The sequence below is a fragment of the Aquarana catesbeiana genome, linkage group LG03 (assembly GCF_042186555.1).
Source record: "Aquarana catesbeiana isolate 2022-GZ linkage group LG03, ASM4218655v1, whole genome shotgun sequence".
In the NCBI taxonomy this organism is placed as follows: Eukaryota; Metazoa; Chordata; class Amphibia; order Anura; family Ranidae; genus Aquarana; species Aquarana catesbeiana.
In genome coordinates this window covers 720350029-720375113 of record NC_133326.1, presented here as the reverse complement: position 1 = coordinate 720375113, position 25085 = coordinate 720350029, and the positions used below count along the sequence as shown (strand labels likewise).

Sequence of the window (25085 nt, the reverse complement as noted above, 5' to 3'; positions counted from 1 at the left end):
GTCCGTTCACAGGTTCTGGTGCGAACCAAAACGGGGGGTGTTCGGCTCATCCCTAATTAGCAGTACTTTCCTCCAGCGTTAGAAAAGGAGAGCCAGCAACCAACAAGTGTGACAGAGGACATGTCAGTGTTCTGATTATCAGTGCTGCCTATCGGTGCCCATCAGTGTCACCTATCAGTGCCCATCGCTTCCAGCTATCAGTGCCTATCAGTGCCACATATCAGTGCAGCCTCAAGAGTGCCTCCTCATCAGTGCCCATTAGTGCCTCCTCATCAGTGCCCATTAGTGCCTCCTCATCAGTGCCCATCAGTACCGCCTATCGGTGCCTATCAGTGGCACTTTATTAGTGCCCATCAATGCCTCCTCATCAGCGCACATTAGTGAAGGAGGCAAAAATACTTGTTTGCAAAATTTTATAACAGAAACTAAAAAAAAAGTGTGTCACGTATGTCATACATTTAGTATACAGTATTGTATTTAGGTGTGACATTTATACTAAGGCATGTCAACCAATGAGATTTTGAGTTTTATTAATTGTATAAAGATTAAAATGAAAGGTGATATCTGATTGGAGCTCTGGTTTGTAGTGACATTATTGATATAAATAAACAGACATACAGTGGGGCAAAAAAGTAGACTCCTGGAGACCTCCTGTCTCTCTGGGTGGAGCCCACAATCATGATCCTGACTCTACTATCAGGCCCACACACACCTGAACAATCAGTGTGACGGTGAGTCCCAAAACCTGGACCCAGGACTGGGGGATTTCATCCCACCCGGATCTCTAAGAAATCCCCAGGCTCCACGTCCCAAAATGGACCTTACTAAATAATGAGGAAACTGAAAAGCCAGTTTCCTCTCAAACAAGCAAATACCCTGGAGCCCCTCAACCTGCCTGGTTGAGAATCCTGGACCAATACCCTGGTGGGGTACCACACTATCACAATAGGTATACCTCAACTATGAGAGACAAAATGTGGAAACAAATCCAGACAATCACATTCTCTGATTTTTGAAAGAATTTATTTGCAAATTATGGTGGAAAATAAGTATTTGGTCCATATCAAAAGTTCATCTCAATACTTTGCTATATATCCTTTGTTGTAGGGGTGCGCATCTTCACTCGCCTCGCGATTCGATTATGATTATCCCATCCACGATTCACAATGCATCACGATTAATACCCAAGTGCCCATGGTTATATTTTTTTACCAGAGAATCTAGAGAATAAAATGGCGATTGTTGCAATATTTTATGTCACACACAGTATTATTTATTTGTGCAGCCGTCTTTTTAAACGCAACTTTTTCTGGAAAAAAAGACACTTTCATGAATTAAAAAAAAACGAAACCGCAAAGCTAGCCCTATCTTTTTGTATAATGTGAAAGATGATGTTATGCCGAGTAAATAGATACCAAACATGTCGCGCTTTAAAATTGCGCACGCTCGTGGAATATGGTTGCCACCTCATCCCTTTAAACCCGAACACATATGAATTACACGGGTTCTGTGGCTGATTAAGGTGGTAATTAAACTCACTTGGTGCCTTATCTGCATTTAATTAGCCTTAGAACCCATGCAATTCAAAGTTGTTTGGGTTTAAAGGGATGAGGTGGCAACTCTATCGTGGAATGGCAACAAACTAACGGTACCTAAAAATCTCCATAGGCGACACTTTAACCACTTGCCGACCGCCTAACGCAGATATACTGCGGCAGAATGGCACGGGCAGGCAGAATCACGTACCCGTACGTGATCTGCCTCCCCGCGGGTGGGGGGTCCGATCGGACCCCCCCCCGGTGCCGGCGGCGGTCGGCATTTGACTGGGAGCGTCGGGAGGCGAGGGGGAGACCATCCGATCGTGGCCCCCCCCTCGCGATCGCTCCCAGCCAATGGGAATCCTCCTCTGCCTGTGTTGTCATCTCTCCTCGGTCTGGCAGTTTCCGTTCCAGCGCCGAGGAGAGAAGACAAGTGAGTACGTACACACACACACACACACACACACACACACAGTAGAACATGCCAGGCATACTTTACACCCCCGATCACCCCCCGATCCCCCCCAATCACCCCCCCCCCCGTCACAAACTGACACCAGCAGTATTTTTTTTTTTTTTTTTTTCTGATTACTGCATAGTGTCAGTTTGTGACAGTTACAGTGTTAGGGCAGTGAGTATTACCCCCCTTTAGGTCTAGGGTACCCCCCTAACCCCCCCTAATAAAGTTTTAACCCCTTGATCACCCCCTGTCACCAGTGTCACTAAGCGATCATTTTTCTGATCGCTGTATTAGTGTCGCTGGTGACGCTAGTTAGGGACGTAAATATTTAGGTTCGCCGTCAGCGTTTTACAGCGACAGGGACCCCCATATACTACCTAATAAATGTTTTAACCCCTTGATTGCCCCCTAGTTAACCCTTTCACCACTGATCACCGTATAACCGTTACGGGTGACGCTGGTTAGTTCGTTTATTTTTTATAGTGTCAGGGCACCCGCCGTTTATTACCGAATAAAGGTTTAGCCCCCTGATCGCCCGGCGGTGATATGCGTCGCCCCAGGCAGCGTCAGATTAGCGCCAGTACCGCTAACACCCACGCACGCAGCATACGCCTCCCTTAGTGGTATAGTATCTGATCGGATCAATATCTGATCAGATCTATACTAGCGTCCCCAGCAGTTTAGGGTTCCCACAAACGCAGTGTTAGCGGGATCAGCCCAGATACCTGCTAGCACCTGCGTTTTGCCCCTCCGCCCAGCCCAGCCCACCCAAGTGCAGTATCGATCGATCACTGTCACTTACAAAACACTAAACACATAACTGCAGCGTTCACAGAGTCAGACCTGATCCCTGCGATCGCTAACAGTTTTTTTTTGTAGCGTTTTGGTGAACTGGCAAGCACCAGTGGCCTAGTACACCCCGGTCATAGTCAAACCAGCACTGCAGTAACACTTGGTGACGTGGCGAGTCCCATAAGTGCAGTTCAAGCTGGTGAGGTGGCAAGTACAAGTAGTGTCCCGCTGCCACCAAGAAGACAAACACAGGCCCGTCGTGCCCATAGTGCCCTTCCTGCTGCATTCGCCAATCCTAATTGGGAACCCACCACTTCTGCAGCACCCGTACTTCCCCCATTCACATCCCCAACCAAATGCAGTCGGCTGCATGAGAGGCATTTTCTTTATGTCCTCCCGAGTACCCCTACCCAACGAACCCCCCCAAAATAGATGTTGTGTCTGCAGCAAGCGCGGATATAGGCGTGACACCCGCTATTATTGTCCCTCCTGTCCTGACAATCCTGGTCTTTGCATTGGTGAATGTTTTGAACGCTACCATTCACTAGTTGAGTATTAGCGTAGGGTACAGCATTGCACAGACTAGGCACACTTTCACAGGGTCTCCCAAGATGCCATCGCATTTTGAGAGACCCGAACCTGGAACCGGTTACAGTTATAAAAGTTACAGTTACAAAAAAAAAAAAGTGTAAAAAAAAAAAAAAACAAACAAAAATATAAAATAAAAAAAAAATAGTTGTCGTTTTATTGTTCTCTCTCTCTCTCGATTCTCTCTCTCTTGTTCTGCTCTTTTTTACTGTATTCTATTCTGCAATGTTTTATTGTTATTATGTTTTATCATGTTTGCTTTTCAGGTATGCAATTTTTTATACTTTACCGTTTACTGTGCTTTATTGTTAACCATTTTTTTGTCTTCAGGTACGCCATTCACGACTTTGAATGGTTATACCAGAATGATGCCTGCAGGTTTAGGTATCATCTTGGTATCATTCTTTTCAGCCAGCGGTCGGCTTTCATGTAAAAGCAATCCTAGCGGCTAATTAGCCTCTAGACTGCTTTTACAAGCAGTGGGAGGGAATGCCCCCCCCCCATGTCTTCCGTGTTTTTCTCTGGCTCTCCTGTCTCAAACAGGGAACCTGAAAATGCAGCCGGTGATTCAGCCAGCTGACCATAGAGCTGATCAGAGACCAGAGTGGCTCCAAACATCTCTATGGCCTAAGAAACCGGAAGCTACTAGCATTTTATGACGTAGATTTCGCCGGATGTAAACAGCGCCATTGGGAAATTGGGAAAGCATTTTATCACACCGATCTTGGTGTGGTCAGATGCTTTGAGGGCAGAGGAGAAATCTAGGGTCTAATAGACCCCAATTTTTGCAAAAAAGAGTACCTGTCACTACCTATTGCTATGATAGGGGATATTTACATTCCCTGAGATAACAATAAAAATGATTTAAAAAAAAAAAAAAAAAAAATGAAAGGAACAGTTTAAAAATAAGATAAATAATAATAAAAAAAAAAAAAAAAAAAAAAAAAAAAAGCACCCCTGTCCCCCCTGCTCTCGCGCTAAGGCGAACGCAAGCGTCGGTCTGGCGTCAAATGTAAACAGCAATTGCACCATGCATGTGAGGTATCGCCGCGAAGGTCAGATCGAGGGCAGTAAGTTTAGCAGTAGACCTCCTCTGTAAATCTAAAGTGGTAACCTGTAAAGGCTTTTAAAGGCTTTTAAAAATGTATTTAGTTTGTCGCCACTGCACGTTTGTGCGCAATTTTAAAGCATGTCATGTTTGGTATCCATGTACTCGGCCTAAGATCATCTTTTTTATTTCATCAAACATTTGGGCAATATAGTGTGTTTTAGTGCATTAAAATGTAAAAAAGTGTGTTTTTTCCCCAAAAAATGCGTTTGAAAAATCGCTGCGCAAATACTGTGTGAAAAAAAAAAATGAAACACCCACCATTTTAATCTGTAGGGCATTTGCTTTAAAAAAAATATATAATGTTTGGGGGTTCAAAGTAATTTTCTTGCAAAAAAAAATTATTTTTTTATGTAAACAATAAGTGTCAGAAAGGGCTTTGTCTTCAAGTGGTTAGAAGAGTGGGTGATGTGTGACATAAGCTTCTAAATGTTGTGCATAAAATGCCAGGACAGTTCAAACCCCCCCAAATGACCCCATTTTGGAAAGTAGACACCCCAAGCTATTTGCTGAGAGTCATGTTGAGTCCATGGAATATTTTATATTGCGACACAAGTTGCGGGAAAGAGACAAATTTTTATTTTATTTTTTTTTTTTTTGCGCAAAGTTGTCACTAAATGATATATTGCTCAAACATGCCATGGGAATATGTGAAATTACACCCCAAAATACATTCTGTTGCTTCTCCTGAGTACGGGGATACCACATGTGTGAGACTTTTTGGGAGCCTAGCCGCGTACGGGGCCCCGAAAACCAAGCACTGCCTTCAGGCTTTCTAAGGGCGTGAATTTTTGATTTCACTCTTCACTGCCTATCACAGTTTCGGGGGCCATGGAATGCCCAGGTTGCAAAAAACCCCCCCAAATGACCCCATTTTGGAAAGTAGACACCCCAAGCTATTTGCTGAGAGGTATAGTGAGTATTTTGCAGACCTCACTTTTTGTCACAAAGTTTTGAAAATTGAAAAAAAAAATTTTTTTTCTCGTCTTTCTTTATTTTCAAAAACAAATGAGAGCTGCAAAATACTCACCATGCCTCTCAGCAAATAGCTTGGGGTGTCTACTTTCCAAAATGGGGTCATTTGGGGGGGTTTTGTGCCACCTGGGCATTCCATGGCCTCCGAAACTGTGATAGGCAGTGAAGAGTAAAATCAAAAATGTACGCCCTTAGAAATCCTGAATGCGGTGATTGGTTTTCGGGGCCCCGTACGCGGCTAGGCTCCCAAAAAGTCCCACACATGTGGTATCCCCGTACTCAGGAGAAGCAGCTAAATGTATTTTGGGGTACAATTCCACATATGCCCATGGCCTGTGTGAGCAATATATCATTTAGTGACAACTTTTTGTAATTTTTTTTTTTTTTTTTTTGTCATTATTCAATCACTTGGGACAAAAAAAATGAATATTCAATGAGTTCAACATGCCTCTCAGCAAATTCCTTGGGGTGTCTACTTTCCAAAATGGGGTCATTTGGGGGGGTTTTGTACTGCTCTGCCATTTTAGCACCTCAAGAAATGACATAGGCAGTCATAAATTAAAGGCTGTGTAATTCCAGAAAATGTACCCTAGTTTGTAGGCGCTATAACTTTTGCGCAAACCAATAAATATACACTTATTGACATTTTTTTTACCAAAGACATGTGGCCGAATACATTTTGACCTAAATGAATGACTAAAATTGAGTTTATTGGATTTTTTTTAGAACAAAAAGTAGAAAATATCATTTTTTTTCAAAATTTTCGGTCTTTTTCTGTGTATAGCGCAAAAAATAAAAAACGGCAGAGGTGATCAAATACCATCAAAAGAAAGCTCTATTTGTGGGAAGAAAAGGACGCAAATTTTGTTTGGGTACAGCATTGCATGATCGCGCAATTAGCAGTTAAAGCGACGCAGTGCCGAATTGTAAAAAGTGCTCTGGTCAGGAAGGGGGTAAAACCTTCCGGGGCTGAAGTGGTTAAAAAAACAAAAAATAAAGGTTACCACAGGTTAGAGTTACAGAGGAGGTTTAGTGCTTGTACGATTGCTCTCGTGGGTTGCCTGCATACGTTACATGTCATTACAGAGACATCTAGGTTCTTCCAGTTCTAACGCTATTTACAGTCTTTTATTGGCACTCTTGAAAAAGTCATTATGGCTGTCTAATTGAGGACAAGTATTAACCACACTGATTAGCTTTATATGCTGCGACCATAAGGCTCGGTTCACACTGGGGCGACTTGGGATCCGACTTGTACGCCCCAAGTCGCCCCAGAAATAGTTTCAATGGGAGTTAACGCTAGCGTCTTAATAGACACTACTGAAGTCGCTCCGACTTCAGAGCATACTCCCTGTACTACTTTGATCCGACTTGGTAGGCGACCTGTACCATAGAAATCAATGGAAGTCGCCTCCAAGTCGGATCTCTCTGTAAAGTCAAGCAACTTTGCAGGGAAAACCCCTCCCTCCCCCCCTCCCTCCCAGAGAGCTGATTGCCCTGTGATTGGCCACAGCCGAAGTCGCCTGTCATGGAGGCGACTTCAAGTCGCCTTGTAATTTGCTGAAGTCGCGCTGAAGCCGCGTTGAAGTCGCGGTACAAAGTCGCGCTGAAGTCGTGTTGCCCCTGTGTGAACCGACCCTTAATCTCCGAAGGAGCCTCTCTTACATAGATTTTTAATACCTTCCCTTATTTTGTGCTCATAAAACATACAAGGTATTTGAGGATCAGATCATTTGCTCCAGTTATGAATCCCGGAAGCACATCAGGGTTAAAGATTTATGAGAGCAAAGCAGCAGTGAGTCAACTTTGAGGCTCCATTCACATCTATGCATGTTGCTTTTGAGCATTTCTGCAGTGTTTTTTGCGGTGCTTGCCGCGTTTTTACAGCGTTTTTGCCGCGTTTTGCGTTAGTTTTTTTTATACTGTATACAGTGTAAAAAAAAACCCGCAAAAAACATAAACCGCTGTAAAAACGCTGTACTTGCGTTTTTGATGCTGGTCCATTGAATTCTATTTGGCTCCATTCACACTAATGCGTTTTTTGATGCATTTTGCAGAAATGCATGGGAATTTTTTAACATGGGTTTCCTATGGAACACGTTCACATCAATGCATTTTTGTGCCTCTGCGTTTTTGGAAAGGGTCGGGGACTTTTTTTATGCAAAATGCAGCGTTTTGCATGTAATAGAATTCAATGGACCAGCATCAAAAACGCAAGTACAGCGTTTTTGCCGTGTTTTGCATTTTTTGGGGGTTTTTTAAACTGTATACAGTATAAAAAAAAAAAAAAACAAAGCAAAACCTCTGCAAATACGCATGTTCAAAAACGCAGCAAGCACCACAAAAATACACTGCAGAAACGCTCAAAAGCAACATGCATAGGTGTGAATCGAGCCTTACAATGTTTTTGCAGTGTCTGACGCGTTTTGCGTTTTTTTTTTTTACACTGTATACAGTATAAAAAAAAAAACTGTAAAAAAAAAAAAAAAACGCAGCAAAAACGCTGTAAGGCTCCATTCACACTAATGCAATTTTTGATGCATTTTGCAGAAATGCATGGGAATTTTTTAACATGGGTTCCTATGGAACATGTTCACATCAATGCATTTTTGTGCCTCTGCGTTTTTGGAAAGGGTCAGGGACTTTTTTTTTCATGCAAAATGCAGCGTTTTGCATGTAATAGAATTCAACGGACCAGCATCAAAAACGCAAGTACAGCGTTTTTACAGCATTTTGCTTTTTTTTTTTTTTACACTGTATACAGTAAAAAAAAAAAAAAAAAAAAAAAAAAAAAAATGGAGCCTCACATGCAAAACGCTGCATTTTACATGAATCTCGGAAGCACATCAGGGTTAAAGATTTAGGAAAGCAAAGCAGCAGTGAGTCAACTTAAAAAGAGGAACTACAGGCTTTTCATTTGTTGCCTATTCACCTACTATTCAGGATATCATATTATATAATAGTAGGTGAATAGGAAACAAATGAAAAGCCTGTAGTTCCTCTTTTTGGCTCCATTCACACTAGCGCGTTTTTTGATGCATTTTGCAGAAATGCATGGGAAATTTTATAACATGGGTTCCTATGGAACATGTTCACATCAATGCATTTTTGTGCCTCTGCGTTTTTGGAAAGGGTCAGGGACTTTTTTTCATGTAAAATGCAGCGTTTTGCATGTGAGGCTCCATTTTTTTTTTTTTATACTGTATACAGTGTAAAAAAAAAAAAAAAAAAAGCGAAATGCTGTAAAAACGCTGTACTTGCGTTTTTGATGCTGGTCCGTTGAATTCTATTACATGCAAAACGCTGCATTTTGCATGAAAAAAAAAAGTCCCTGACCCTTTCCAAAAACGCAGAGGCACAAAAATGCATTGATGTGAACATGTTCCATAGGAACCCATGTTAAAAAATTCCCATGCATTACTGCAAAATGCATCAAAAAACGCATTAGTGTGAATGGAGCCAAAAAGAGGAACTACAGGCTTTTCATTTGTTTCCTATTCACCTACTATTATATAATATGATATCCTGAATAGTAGGTGAATAGGCAACAAATGAAAAGCCTGTAGTTCCTCTTTTTAAGTTGACTCACTGCTGCTTTGCTTTCCTAAATCTTTAACCCTGATGTGCTTCCGAGATTCAGAACTGGAGGAAATGATCTGATCCTCAGCTTACAGTACTATGTCTGTGTGTGTGACAGTCAGCGTCTCTTCTCTTGTGTAATGTTGTTGTGAATGTTATACCTGTCTGATGATGATGGCGACCGTCTCCTCTCCTGCCCCCTGTGTGATGAGACAAGCATGGCCTGGCTCGCTCGGTCTCTCTCCCAGTTTTGCTCCTGCAGCTGCTGCGTGTGACTTGATGAGTCGGGTGAAGGGCGGACTGGCCGAGGAGGAAAGCTGAGCGTGAGCTCTGGGGACCGGAGTCGGGGAACACGTGTCATCTCCTCTCCTCTGTCTCGTAACACACTCGCAGGGCAGCTGGGGATGACTTCGGCGGGGAAAAACCGGCATGAAAACTTCGGCTGTTTTCGGCCCCACTCGGAGGCAGGGCATGGCGTGGTGGCACGACGCAAGGATGATGTCATCATTAATCGATTTCTTAAAGCTGTGGCATCGATGCCGCATCCTGGACAGCCGAATCCCGATGCATCGATGTTGCGATTAATTTTGACACCCCTACTTTGTTGGCATTGACAGAGGTCAAAGGTTTTCTGTAAGTCTTCACAAGGTTGTCACACACTGTTGCTGGTATGTTGGCCCATTCCTCCATGCAGATACCCTTTAGAGCAGTGATGTTTTGGGGCTGTCGCTGGGCAACACGGACCTTCAACTCACTCCAAAGGTTTTCTATGGGGTTGAGATCTGGAGACTGGCTAGACCACTCCAGGACCTTGAAATACTTCTTACGAAGCCACTCCTTCATTGCCCGGGCGGTGTGTTTGGGATCATTGTCATGCTGAAAGACCCAGCCACGTTTCATCTTCAATGCCCTTGCTGATGGGAGGAGGTTTGCACTCAAAATCTCACGATACATGACCCCATTCATTCTTTCATGTACACGGATCAGTCGTCCTGTTCCCTTTGCAGAGAAACAGCCCCAAAGCATGATGTTGCCACCCCCATGCTTCACAGTAGGTATGGTGTTCTTTGGTTGCAACTCAGCATTCTCTCTCCTCCAAACACGACGAGTTGTATTTCTACCAAACAGTTCTACTTTGGTTTCATCTGACCATATGACATTCTCCCAATCCTCTTCTGGATCATCCAAATGCTCTCTAGCAAACCTCAGACGGGCCGGAATATGTACTGGCTTAAGCAGGGGGACACGTCTGGCACTGCAGGATCTGAGTCCCTGGCGGCGTAGTGCGTTACTGATGGTAGCCTTTGTTACGTTGGTCCCAGCTCTCTGCAGGTCATTCACTAGGCCCCCCGGTGTGGTTCTGGGATTTTTGCTCACCGTTCTTGTGATCATTTTGACCCCACGGGGTGAGATCTTGCGTGGAGCCCCAGATCGAGGGAGATTATCAGTGGTCTTATATGTCTTCCATTTTCTAATTATTGCTCCCACAGTTGATTTCTTCACACCAAGCTGCTTGCCTATTGCAGATTCAGTCTTCCCAGCCTGGTGCAGGTCTACAATTTTGTTTCTGGTGTCCTTCGACAGCTCTTTGGTCTTCACCATAGTGGAGTTTGGAGTGTGACTGTTTGAGGTTGTGGAGAGGTGTCTTTTATACTGATAACAAGTTCAAACAGGTGCCATTAATACAGGTAATGAGTGGAGGACAGAGGAGCCTCTTAAAGAAGAAGATACAGGTCTGTGAGAGCCAGAAATCTTGCTTGTTTGTAGGTGACCAAATACTTATTTTCCACCATAATTTGTAAATAAATTCTTTCAAAAATCAGACAGACAATGTGATTGTCTGGATTTGTTTCCACATTTTGTCTCTCATAGTTGAGGTACACCTATGATGACAATTACAGGCCTCTCTCATCTTTTTAAGTGGGAGAACTTGCACAATTGGTGGCTGACCAAATACTTTTTTGCCCCACTGTATGTCCTATAAATGGAGACTCGGGTCCTCAGCTGATGAAGAAGATACCCCTTATTATAATAACTTACCTTTGGCTTTTTCTGTCTTCTTTAACCATCGCACATTGAGCTTATTCACATTGACATACCCACCGTCCACATGAGATTGTCCTGAAGAGGAACATAGACATTCATATAAGATACCTAGGGAGGCAGTGCAATGCAATTCAGATATAACGGTGCTCTGAGAGTGAAAATTATACTTCAAAATCTTTTTTTTTTTTTTTTCTTGGCGAAACAACGTGCCTGAGCTGATGGCTCCCATGTTCTATTTCAAAAGCTGCTTTACACATCATCATTCCTCCTGAGACCCAGTCTGTCCAGACAGTATGGTCACTTGCTGAATTGGCACCATCCACAGGCAGCTTCAGTTCTCATTCAATAAGACACACAAGTTAAAGTGTTACTAAACCCAGGAGCTTGCAATCACTATATCTGGGTCTCCCACAGCATACAGAACATTAAAATGCAATCATTTTAGTAAATATAAACTGCTAATTACCTTTTCCTATCAGCAGTTAGAGCAGTCTTGTGACTTCTATCATGTGTCTGCTTAAATCTTGTAGGAGGAGTTTTCATTCTCCACTGACTGTCCTATGAGGCTGACCCTCTGTTTGGACAGTGCTGATTGGCCGTGTGCTAATCACATGCACAAACCCTCAAAGAAAAAAAAACCTCACAATACATACCAGACTGAGCATGTGCAGAGTGCCCCCAAGGCTTTGTTCTATCAGCAGATAGATTGGGGACAGTAGAAGGGGAGGATCAGAGAAGACAGGATCAAACAGCGTTTTTACACAATGTGCAGGATTAACCCTTTAGGTTCCACAGTGATTAAAGCAAGCATGCTTTACTACATATCCTCAAAACAATAGTGCACAGTTCCTTTAAAAATACATCTTACAATGCAACCAATACATAAAGTGCAAACAAAGGCAATGTGCAAATAAGCAACAATATGGACTTTGAATGTCCCCTATACAAAGTATAAAGTGCAAACAGAACATTGTAAAAATAAACATTGTGCAAATGACCAGTGATATGGAACTTGAATGTCCCCTATACAGGATTCCAAATAACGACACGCAAGCAATACAGCAAAAACAGTATAATAATATTCAATAAATCAAATAATAGTCCATATATGTGAAAAGTGCTCGATGTGCAGTATGATCTGAAAGTGCTAAAGTGCTCAGAGGTGCTCCTTTAAAGAAGATGGTCGCTTACCAAACTGTAGAGACTCATAGCAAACAAACTGAAAAAAAAAAAAACATCAATTGGAGCCACTGTGCCCATCAAACGCCACCACTGTGCCCATCAAACGCTGCCACTGTGCCCATCAAATGCCGCCACTGTGCCCATCAAACGCAGCCACTGTGCCATAAAACGCAGCCACTGTGCCATAAAACGCAGCCACTGTGCCATAAAACGCAGCCATCAAAAATCCTGTATAATAACAATAATAATATTATTTGGGGGGGCGTGGCTACCGCCGAACATTATGGAAGCCTGATTTGACAGCTCCCACACCGAACGGAAAACGATCGCTATCACCGCTAACACAGAACCACAGGATGACCACAAATTATCCCCACACTTTAGGGTACCAGCCAGGATTGTCCAGGAAGAGAAAAGAGTACAGACAGCCGAAGAAATTGACAGATTTCTTCACATTGCCGCTCGGAGGACAAATCCAAGATGGCGCCCGCGACTCCTCAGCACACAGCACTGCTGCATACACTGATCTCCCTGATGCAGATGGAGAAGAAATATCCCCCCCAGCTGATCCTCTGACTTCCCCCTCACCTCCACAATCATCCTTGGTCAGCAACAGTCCTGCTAAAGCCTGGATGCACTTGGATTCTGTACTGCAGCACCCTGAGGTAAGCCCTGCTATAGACACTCTCCTCACACAGCAGGCCCAGCCATGCCCTATAGCAGCGTTTCCTACATCTAACATGCCGGTTCTTGATACAACTATGAAGGAGATGCTTATGTCGCTTCATAGCTCGCTCTATACTGATATTTCCTCCATGTTCAGAAAATTTAATGAAATGTCTTTTATTGATCAGAAAGATGATCATATTGAGCAACATATGAATGTCATGACTGAAACGGTTAAAGACCTGGTCGATGCACACGATCACACCCGAGATGAACAACACTGGGTCAGAGGCAAGATGGCGGACCTCAAAGACAGGTCCAGACGCAACAACGTCAAAATAAGAGGCATACCTGAAGCTATTTTACACCTATGCCAGGAAGTTAATAGCTACACTACTGCCTGACCTGTCCCCGATGGAAACTATCATCGACCAGATCTACCGCCTTCCTAAACCTCCACATCTCCCCGCCAGTGTACCTGGAGATGTTTTGATGCAAATCCATTTCTATCACGCAAAAGACATGCTTCTAGCCAAAAAAAAAAAAAAAAAAAAAAAAAAAAAAAAAAAAAAAAAAAAAAAACACACATCTGGGACAACTCCCAGTACCATACGCAAAACTACAATTGTATGCGGATATTTCCCAATACACTCGCCAGAAGAGGCGCCAATTGAATACCATCACCAAACCTCTGAACAACTATAAGATCCCAATGGGGATTCCCAACCAAACTCATTGTGATCAAAAATGGGGTGAAGCATAGTATCAATACTGTTGAAGAAGGAATTCAAATGCTACGCACTTGGGGAATTATTCCTGAAGTGGACTCACTAACAAGCCCAAACCGCCATGAGAAGGAACACAACTCTAACACCAGCCGTCCTACAACTCCTGAAAACTCAGTACCAGGTTAGTGGTGCCATCACACCCACATAAGATGTACACGTAATGCATTCCATCTCGGTGCCTGCTTGCAGCAGATAGTTCAAACTTTCACCCTCAAAAACACCAGCAGTTCCAAAACACACTGCTGACCCTTGTTTCTCCTTACCTTTCCCGGTTGCTACTGCCTTACCTGCAGTTTATCTTATACCTCCCCAATCACTTTCTTCTTTCCTTCTAAGAGCACAGGAGACAGTCCAGCTATGATCTAGCAACAACAGATCCTCCACGAGTCTGATTGTCTGAGAGAAGACATCACCCAACTTTCTCTGAAAGAGGGACAAGCTACGCAACTAACTGTAAGTAGAACAAGTCACATATAACCTCTGCACCCATCTATCCAAGATGCCAACATTTTTATCACTTAACGCTAAAGGGTTGAACCACTCAGCTAAATGATAATCTATGTGGCATACTGCATTAGACTCTCATAGTGAAGTGCTGTACATCCAAGAGACCCACTTTAAGCGGCCAGCAGAACCAGTCTGTACCAATACTCACTTCACCCAAATTTTCAAAGCCTCTGGACCTTTGAAGAAAAATGGAGTCTTAAGAGCTATTAAAAACTCAGTCGCATTTACCCTGCATGATAGCCTAGCAGATGAAGAAGGAAGGTACCTAGCACTTGATTGCACCCTAAATAGCATAAGATATACCATAGTAAACATCTACGCACCCAACTCTAAGCAACTCAGATTCCTAAAGAAGCTGATGAAAAAGATAAAGATCTTCCAACATGGCGTAGAGATTTCAACATAGTTCCAGACAACTCCATGGACACTTCCTCACGCAACAGCAGACTCTCATCTCCCATGGGGACCTTCATAAGGGCTAATGACATACATGATTTTTGGAGGTGCCATCACCCCACCGAACGGGACTACTCCTTTTTCTCACATCCCCACAACTCATACACACGGATTGACTTTTTTTTGGTTGACAAATGGCTGTTACCCAAAATATCTGATTCACATATATCCACTATCACATGGTTGGACCACGCACCAGTCACCATAACAATGGAGGACACGCCTAACAAGAATCGCCCGATGATCTGGAGAGCCAATTCCCAGATCCCGCACTCGCCAGAACACTCAGCTTATATCCAGAAAAACCTAGAAGAATTCTTCAAATTAAATGAAGGGACTGTATCTAATGTTACCACTTTGTGGAATGCCCACAAGGCATTCATAAGGGGGGTCATTATGCAAATGAGCGCAAGAGAGAGGAGGAAGAGATCACAGCATCTAGAAACACTCACCTCTAGTATTAAAAAACTAGAAATACAAAGCCAAACTTCTCCAGACCCTAAACTAAAAACTGAACTAAACTGTCTTAGACAAGAACACATTTACTAGATACATTTGTAAAGGCACAAACTCGCTTTAAAGCTATTCATTACTCCATAGGCAATAAGGAGGGGAAAGTCATGCCCAAAAGATTAAGAGGACATTATACCAAATCTAGGATCACACATCTTTACCATCCTACCACACAGAAAAAACTACTAGAATCACAAGCTATTGCTGACACGTTCAGTCTCTATTATAGTACATTTTACAACCTGAAAGATGACCCTTCTACAACACAGCATTCCACACACGAAATAGATGCATTCCTACAAGAAATTGATCAAACCAAATTAACACAAGAACAACTCACTACATTAAATGCTCAATTCACAACACAAGAAATCTTGACAATCATAGCAGCCCTCCCAGCCAACAAATCACCTGGCCCAGATGGCCTCACGGGCCTCACGGGCGAATATTACAAACAGTCTGGATACGTACTATCACCCTTTTTATCAAGGGTATGCAATGACGCTGCCTTTTCCTCCTCTCTCCCACAGGAAATGTTAAATGCATTGGTCATCACATTACTGAAGCCAGGGAAAGAACCCACTTCTGCACAAAATTTTCGACCCATATCACTTCTCAATCTAGATACATAAATATACGCAAAACTTATAGCCTCAAGATTACCAAACTTAATGCCCATGTTGATTAATAGAGATCAATCAGGATTTACGAAAGGTAGACAGACATTCGATGCTACGCGTAGAATTATAAACTTGATCCACATAGCTGAGACATCACTGACGCCTTCTCTGCTCCTATCTTTGGATGCAGAGAAGGCGTTCGACAGGGTCCACTGGGCCTATCTCAAGGCGACCCTCTGCAAGTTTGGATTTGAGGGAAACATTCTGTCGGCCATACTAGCATTATATTCAACCCCTACTGCCCAAGTCTACACTTCTGAAATTCTATCCAAACCATTCAAAATTACTAACGGAACCTGACAAGGATGCCTTCTTTCGCCACTTATCTTTAATCTAGCGATATAACCTCTCGCAGAACATATAAGAACAAACCCAAAAATCACTGGATTTAAAATAGGATCTACCGAACACAAAATTAACCTGTTCGCTGACGACGTGATAATTATGATCACTAACCCCCTATCTCCCCTGGCTTCGGTACATCAACTGTTACACAGGTTTGGTACCATATCGTATTATAAAAGGTAAACGAAAACAAATCCTACATACTAGACCTAGGATTAGATGCAGTGACTAGTAGTCTACTTAGAAACAACTTTACTTATCCCTGGGCAGACAAGGGGATTACAAACAGTGGGGACGGAAAATATTCAGACCCCCTTACATTTTTCACTCTGTTATATTGCAGCCATTTGCTGAAATCATTTAAGTTCATTTTTTCCTCATTAATGTACACACAGCACCCCATATTGACAGAAAAACACAGAATTGTTGACATTTTTGCAGATTTATTAAAAAAGAAAAACTGAAATATAACATGGCCCTAAGTATTCAGACCCTTTGCTCAGTATTTAGTAGAAGCACCCTTTTGATCTAATACCATGAGTCTTTTTGGGAAAGATACAAAAAGTTTTTCACACCTGGATTTGGGGATCCTCTGCCATTCCTCCTTGCAGATCCTCTCCAGTTCTGTCAGGTTGGATGGTAAACGTTGGTGGACAGCCATTTTTAGGTCTCTCCAGAGATGCTCAATAGGGTTTTAGTCAGGGCTCTGGCTGGGCCATTCAAGAACAGTCACGGAGTTGTTGTGAAGCCACTCCTTCGTTATTTTAGCTGTGTGCTTAGGGTCATTGTCTTGTTGGAAGGTAAACCTTAGGCCCAGTCTGAGGTCCTGAGCACTCTTGTCAGGGGATGTTATACACAACATCCAATGCAGGGGATCAGATCGCTGGGCTGCACCAAGGAATCAGGGACAAACCAGTAAATAAAGAAAGTATGTTTATTATAATGATAACGATACACGTGAAAACAAGACAGCAAACCAAAAACAAGAAAATGGTGAAAACACAGCAAACCCCCAAACCCACCTAACTATCTATCTAACTAATATAATACACAAGCAAGGAAACTAACATTCAAAATATAAGGCATGGGCCAAAGCGACAAGGGAACAGAAACCAGGAATAAAGAAGCAGACCAAGGAGCAGGTAACAGGGAACAGGAAACAGGGTTCAAGGTCAGGATACACAAACGGGGTTCAGGAACAAACAGGAACAAACAGGAACAGGCTGGAACAAGAGCAGGTACTGGCAGGGACAAGGGCTAGCAGAGGAATACTGAAGCACTGGAGGTTAGTTCAGGGCGGGTTTATATAGTCCAGCAAAACCATGACAGGTGTGCTTGATGGCAAGTCTGCAGACCAGGCAGGGAGACCCCCGCTGGTGGCCACTGGAATTACACCCTTTTGGTGCTGAATGTAATAGTGCCACCAGCAGGAGAAACCGGAGATGACACCGTTCCTGACAGTTCCCCCTCCTAAAGGAGTGGCCTTCGGACACTCCATTCAGCCCTGGGTACGACAGTCCGAGTGGGTGCAGAAACACCTTAAAATGTTTCCCTACAGAGTCTGCAGACTTCTTCGCACTGCCAAGGTCAGAGTCTTTTAGTTCACTGGGGGACGTGCCATCAGAGTCTGAAAATAGGACACGTACCCCACCACCCGGGTCAGGAAGTTTGGATCTGGAGATGAAAATTAGCAGGGTAACGGGAAAGAAACCATCGGAGGCAGACCACACAGGAGCATTACATTCAAGCCAGGCGACAGACAGGATTGACCCAGCGGCAAGATGGCCATCAGTCAGGAACAGTTTTAGCAGGCACCATGTCATCAGGCTGAGCAGAAAGCAGAGGTACATCACGCTGGGCAGTGGCACATCCGCATCGAGCTGGACAGCAGGCAAAAGCATATCAAGCTGGGCAGCAGGCAAAAGCACATCGAGCTGGGCAGCAGGCAAAAGCACATCGAGCTGGGCAGCAGGCAAAAGCACATCGAGCTGGGCAGCAGGCAAAAGCACATCGAGCTGGGCAGCAGGCTCATCAAGCTGGAGAGCAGGCACTGGTACTTCCGGCTGGAACACTGGCACCTCAGACTGGAACACTAGCACCGAGACATCAGGCTGGAGGGCTGGCACAGAGACATCAGGCTGGAGGGTTGGCACCGAGACATCAGACCAGGCGGCAGGTACTGGAACTTCAGACTGGGCAGTAGGCCCATCAGGCAGAACAGCAGGTGCTGGCACAACAAGCTGAACAGCAGGCACATCGGACTGGATAGCAGGTACTGGAACTTCAAACCGGGCAGCCGGTACTGGAACTTTAGACTGGGCAGCAAGCACAGACACTGGCACATCAGGCAGAACAGCAGGTGCTGGAACAACAGGCAGAACAGCAGGTGAATCGGACTGGATAGTCGGTACTGGAACTTCAGACTGGGCCGTGGGCACAGGCGCTGGCACGTCAGGCAGAACAGCAGGTACTGGCACAACAGGCAGAACAGCAGGTACATCGGACTGGATAGCAGGTACTGGAACTTCAAACCGGGCAGCTGGTACTGGAACTGCAGACTGGACAGTGGGCACAGGTGCTGGCACATCAGGCAGAACAGCAGGTACATCAGACTGGATAGCAGGTACTGGAACTGCAAACCGGGCAGCTGGTACTGGAACTTCAGACTGGGCCGTGGGCACAGGCACTGGCACATCAGGCAGAACAGCAGGTACTGGCACAATAGGCAGAACAGCAGGTACATCGGACTGGATAGCAGGTACTGGAACTTCAAACCGGGCAGCTGGTACTGGAACTGCAGACTGGACAGTGGGCACAGGTGCTGGCACATCAGGCAGAACAGCAGGTACATCGGACCGGATAGCAGGTACTGGAACTGCAAACCGGGCAGCTGGTACTGGAACTTCAGACTGGACAATGGGCACAGGTGCTGGCACATCAGGCAGAACAGCAGGTACATCGGACCGGATAGCAGGTACTGGAACTGCAAACCGGGCAGCTGGTACTGGAACTGCAGACTGGACAGTGGGCACAGGTGCTGGCACATCAGGCAGAACAGCAGGTACATCGGACCGGATAGCAGGTACTGGAACTGCAAACCGGGCAGCTGGTACTGGAACTTCAGACTGGACAATGGGCACAGGTGCTGGCACATCAGGCAGAACAGCAGGTACTGGCACAACAGGCTGAACAGCAGGTACATTGGACTGGATAGCAGGTACTGGAACTTCAAACTGGGCAGCTGGTACTGGAACTTCAGACTGGACAGTGGGCACAGGTGCTGGCACATCAGGCAGAACAGCAGGTACTGGCACAGCAGGCTGAACAGCAGGTACATTGGACTGGATAGCAGGTACTGGAACTTCAAACTGGGCAGCTGGTACTGGAACTTCAGACTGGACAGTGGGCACAGGTGCTGGCACATCAGGCAGAACAGCAGGTACTGGCACAACAGGCTGAACAGCAGGTACAGCGGACTGGATAGCAGGTACTGGAACTCCAAACCGGACAGCTGGTACTGGAACTTCAGACTGGACAGTGGGCACAGGTGCTGGCACATCAGGCTGAACAGCAGGTACATCGGACTGGATAGCAGGTACTGGAACTTCAAACCGGGCAGCTGGTACTGGAACTTCAGACTGGACAGTGGGCACAGGTGCTGGCACATCAGGCAGAACAGCAGGTACTGGCACAGCAGGCTGAACAGCAGGTACATTGGACTGGATAGCAGGTACTGGAACTTCAAACTGGGCAGCTGGTACTGGAACTTCAGACTGGACAGTGGGCACAGGTGCTGGCACATCAGGCAGAACAGCAGGTACTGGCACAACAGGCTGAACAGCAGGTACAGCGGACTGGAACTCCAAACTGGACAGCTGGTACTGGAACTTCAGACTGGACAGTGGGCACAGGTGCTGGCACATCAGGCAGAACAGCAGGTACATTGGACTGGATAGCAGGTACTGGAACTTCAAACTGGGCAGCTGGTACTGGAACTTCAGACTGGACAGTGGGCACAGGTGCTGGCACATCAGGCTGGAACAGATCAGCTGGTGGGGAGGCAGGATTGGATACTGGCATGATGGTATGGGTTGGAAAAAACTTCCGCTTTTTTGGTTTTAGCCACTGGGGATCTATAAGTGGGTACAGGGCTGTAGGTAGGGAATGCAGCTGGTAGAAGCGAAGAGTGAAAGGATGGCAAGACAGAGGGAGTAGGTTTTGAAGGGAGATTTAGTGGAGCTGATGGAGGCAGTTGAGAAGCATCAGGGGAGTTAAAGGCAGGGTAGGTGCAACAGGAGGAAACAGGGTACTGGTATTTCATTGATAGAGAGGTATATTCGGAGTTAACAGAAGCTGAATGCAACAGACTTGACCAGGCCTGTATTAATGATTGCACTGCATCAGGTTTGCACTTGGCTTGTCTGACCAGAGACTGCACTGATTCAATGCATTTTGCAAGCACCTGCTGGGGACAAGCTGAATATTGTTCAAAAAAGAATGCTGAGTCATCCTCCAACAGCCAAACTAAAGATTCTACCTGAGCTGCACTAAAAGGGGGTGTATAGTCATCACCTCCCTCAGCGACACCAGACAGGGCCAACTCAGTACAGATCCAAATTAATGGTTGCACATCTTCAAACAAAAAACTGCCTTGCTCAATAAAAACATGAGCTAGGCGGATGCCTTCTAACAACTGTTCCCTAGTGTATGCAGCCAATGTCTGATAACAAAGGTCTCTGTCATCAGTTGCCAGGAGCGATAAATACAAAATACATCTTTCAAAAATAGCTGGGACTCAGGCCCCAATTCCCAGGTGCAACCGATCTGATTGTATGGCTTCAGTATTCTGTCAGGGGATGTTATACACAACATCCAATGCAGGGGATCAAATCGCTGGGCTGCACCAAGGAATCAGGGACAAACCAGTAAATAAAGAAAGTATGTTTATTATAATGATAAAGACACAAGTGAAAACAAGACAGCAAACCAAAAACAAGAAAATGGTGAAAACACAGCAAACCCCCAAACCCACCTAACTATCTATCTAACTAATATAATACACAAGCAAGGAAACTAACATGCAAAATATAAGGCATGAGCCAAAGCGACAAGGGAACAGAAACCAGGAATAAAGAAGCAGACCAAGGGGCAGGTAACAGGGAACAGGAAACAGGGTTCAAGGTCAGGATACACAAACAGGGTTCAGGAACAAACAGGAACAGGCTGGAACAAGAGCAGGTACTGGCAGGGACAAGGGCTAGCAGAGGAATACTGAAGCACTGGAGGTTAGTTCAGGGCGGGTTTATAGAGTCCAGCAAAACCATGACAGGTGTGCTTGATGGCAAGTCTGCAGACCAGGCAGGGAGACCCCCGCTGGTGGCCACTGGAATTACACCCTTTTGGTGCTGAATGTAATAGTGCCACCAGCAGGAGAAACCGGAGATGACACCGTTCCTGACAACTCTGGAGAAGGTTTTCTTCCAGGATATCCCTGTATTTGGCCGCATTCATCTTTTGCAACCAGTCGTCCTGTCCCTGCAGCTGAAAAACACCCCCACAGCATTATGCTGCCACCACCATGCTTCACTGTTGGGACTGTATTGGACAGGTGATGAGCAGTGCCTGGTTTTCTCCACACATACCGCTTAGAATTAAGGCCAAGAAGTTCTATCTTGGTCTCATCAGACCAGAGAATCTTATTTCTCACCATCTTGGAGTCCTTTAGGTGTTTTTTTTAGCAAACTCCATGCAGGCTTTCATGTTTCTTGCACTGAGGAGAGGCTTCCGTCGGGCCACTCTGCCATAAAGCCCCGACTGGTGGAGGGCTGCAGTGATGGTTGACTTTCTACAACTTTCTCCCATCTCCCGACTGCATTTCTGGAGCTCAGCCACTGTGCTATTAGGAACCTTAAGTGCAGCAGAAATGTTTTTGTAACCTTGGCCAGATCTGTGCCTTGCCACAATTATGTCTCTGAGCTCTTCAGGCAGTTCCTTTGACCTCATGATTCTCATTTGCTCTGACATGCACTGTGAGCTGTAAGGTCTTATATAGACAGGTGTGTAGCTTTCCTAATCAAGTCCAATCAGTATAATCAAACACAGCTGGACTCAAATGAAGGTGTAGAACCATCTCAAGGATGATCAGAAGAAATGGACAGCACCTGAGTTAAATACCGTATTTATCGGCGTATAACACGCGCCGGCGTATAACACGCACCCCAAGTTTAGGAGGGAATTTTAAGGAAAAAAACTTTTAGGAGGAAAGTTTAGGGAAAAAAACTTACATTTAAATGCCCATCAATGCAGCCTCATCAGTATCCATCTGCAGCCTTGTCAGTGTCAGTGCAGCCTTGTCATTGCAGCCTTGTCAGTGTCCATCTGTAGTGTTGTCCCCCATTGCAGCCTTGTCCCCCATTGCAGCATTGTCCCCCATTGCAGCCTTGTCCCCCATTGCAGCCTTGTCCCCCATTGCAGCCTTGTCCCCCATTGCAGCCTTGTCCCCATTGCAGCCTTGTCCCCCATTGCAGCCTTCGGCCATTCTCGGCGGCTCTCGGCCATTCTCGGCGGCTCTCGGCCATTCTCGGATGCTCTCGGATGCATTCGGCTTTCAGCGGCTCCCGCGGGACTGCGAGAGGCGCAGAGAATGGCCGAAAGTGGCCGAAAGCCGTCGAGAATGGGCGAGAGCCGCAGAGAATTGCCGAAAGCGGCCGAGAGCCGCCGAGAATGGCCGAAGGCGTGCGAGAGCCGCCGAGAATGGCCGAAAGCGGCCGAGAACGGCGGTGCCATTTTCAAAGCCGCCGAGAAAAGCTAAAAGCCGCTGAGAGCGGCCGAAAAGCTTACAATCGGCGGGGGATCGGCGTATAACGCGCACCCTCGATTTTCCCCTTATTTTCAGGGGAAAAAAGTGCATGTTATACGCCGATAAATACGGTATATGAGTGTGACAGGGGTCTGAATACTTAGGACCATGTGATATTTCAGTTTTTCTTTTTTAATAAATCTGCAAAAATGTCAACAGTTCTGCATTTTTCTGCCAATATGGGGTGCTGTGTGTACATTAATGAAGAAAAAAATGAACGTAAATGATTTTAGCAAACGGCTGCAAAATAACAAAGAGTGAAAAATTTAAGGGGGTCTGAATACTTTCCATCCCCACTGTATCTAGGTATCACCCTTACTAAATCAACAAAAAGTCTATTTGCTGCTTACTACACAGAAGCCAAACAAATGCTTCTGATGCCGCGTACACACGACCGGACTTTACGGCATACTTGGTCCGGCGAACCGGAGTCCGTCCGACAATTCGATCGTGTGTGGGCTCCAGCGGACTTTTCTCCCCAAAAGTTCGATGGACCTAGAAATAAAACATGTTTCAAATCTTTTGGGCGGACTCGAGTCCGGTCGAAAAGTCCGCTCGTCTGTATACTAGTCCGACGGACAAAAAACGACGCTAGGGCAGCTATTGGCTACTGGCTATGAACGTCCTTGTTTTAGTCCGGTCGTACGTCATCACGTACGAGTCCGTCGGACCTTGGTTGATCGTGTGTAGGCAAGTCCGTTCATTCGGAAAGTCCATCGAAAAGTCCGCAGGACAAAGTCTGCCGTAAAGTCCGCTCGTGTGTATGCGGCATAAGAGAAACAACCAAACTTTCCAAAACATGAATTCTCCTGGTCAAGATGTCTGGCAGCATTTAAAATTATAGTCCTACCCAAACTACTGTACATATTCAGAACAATACCATTACCACTTTCTCACACCTACATACACTCACTCCAATCCATAATAAGTCAATACGTGTGGCAACGGAAGAAACCCAGAAGAAGTCACGCCAAACTCATCAAACATAGATCGGTAGGGGGGAATGGGATACATTGATATAAAAGACTACTACCTAGCTACTATTCTCTCACAGTTAAAAGCAGGGATGAGCTTCGAGTTCGAGTCGAACTCATGTTCTACTCGAACATTGGCTGTTCGCAAGTTCGCCGAACAGCGAACAATTTGGGGTGTTCGCGGCAAATTCGAATGCCGCGGAACACCCTTTAAAAGTCTATGGGAGAAATCAAAAGTGCTAATTTTAAAGGCTTATATGCAAGTTATTGTCATAAAAAGTGTTTGGGGACCCGGGTCCTGCCCCAGGGGACATGGATCAATGCAAAAAAAAGTTTTAAAAACGGACGTTTTTTCAGGAACAGTGATTTTATTAATGCTTAAAGTCAAACAATAAAAGTGTAATATCCCTTTAAATTTCGTACCTGGGGGGTGTCTATAGTATGCCTGTAAAGGGGCGCATGTTTCCTGTGTTTAGAACAGTCTGACAGCAAAATGACATTTGGAAGGAAAAAACTCATTTAAAACTACCCGCGGCTATTGCATTGCCGACAATACACATAGAAGTTCATTGATAAAAACGGCATGGGAATTCCCCACAGGGCAACCCCGAACCAAAATAAAAAAAAAAAATGATGTGGGGGTCCCCCTAAATTCCATACAAGGCCCTTCAGGTCTGGTATGGATATTAAGGGGAACCCCAGCCAAAATTTAAAAAAAAAATTGACGTGGGGTTCCCCCTAAATTCCATACCAGACCCTTCAGGTCTGGTATGGATTTTAAGGGGAACCCCGCGCCAAAAAAAAAAAAAAAAAACGGCGTGGGGTCCCCCCAAAAATCCATACCAGACCCTTATCCGAGCACGCAACCTGGCAGGCCGCAGGAAAAGAGGGGGGGACGAGAGTGCGGCCCCCCCCCCTCCTGAACCGTACCAGGCCACATGTCCTCAACATTGGGAGGGTGCTTTGGGGTAGCCCCCCAAAACACCTTGTCCCCATGTTGATGAAGACAAGGGCCTCATCCCCACAACC

At 45.1% G+C, this 25085-nt stretch overlaps 1 protein-coding gene across 2 annotated transcripts in view; it reads right to left on the bottom strand.

The window, feature by feature from the left end:
- Nucleotides 1–25085, bottom strand: part of LOC141133718 (uncharacterized) — a 186363-nt gene that overhangs the window by 65842 nt on the left and 95436 nt on the right. For both annotated transcript variants that reach the window (XR_012243114.1, XM_073623240.1), the window contains exon 2: nucleotides 11081–11161. Coding sequence is in view for 1 of the 2 variants with exons in the window: in XM_073623240.1 (XP_073479341.1) it covers nucleotides 11081–11161 (81 nt within the window). In the remaining variant the exon portion in view is untranslated. The remainder of the gene's footprint in view (nucleotides 1–11080; nucleotides 11162–25085) is intronic.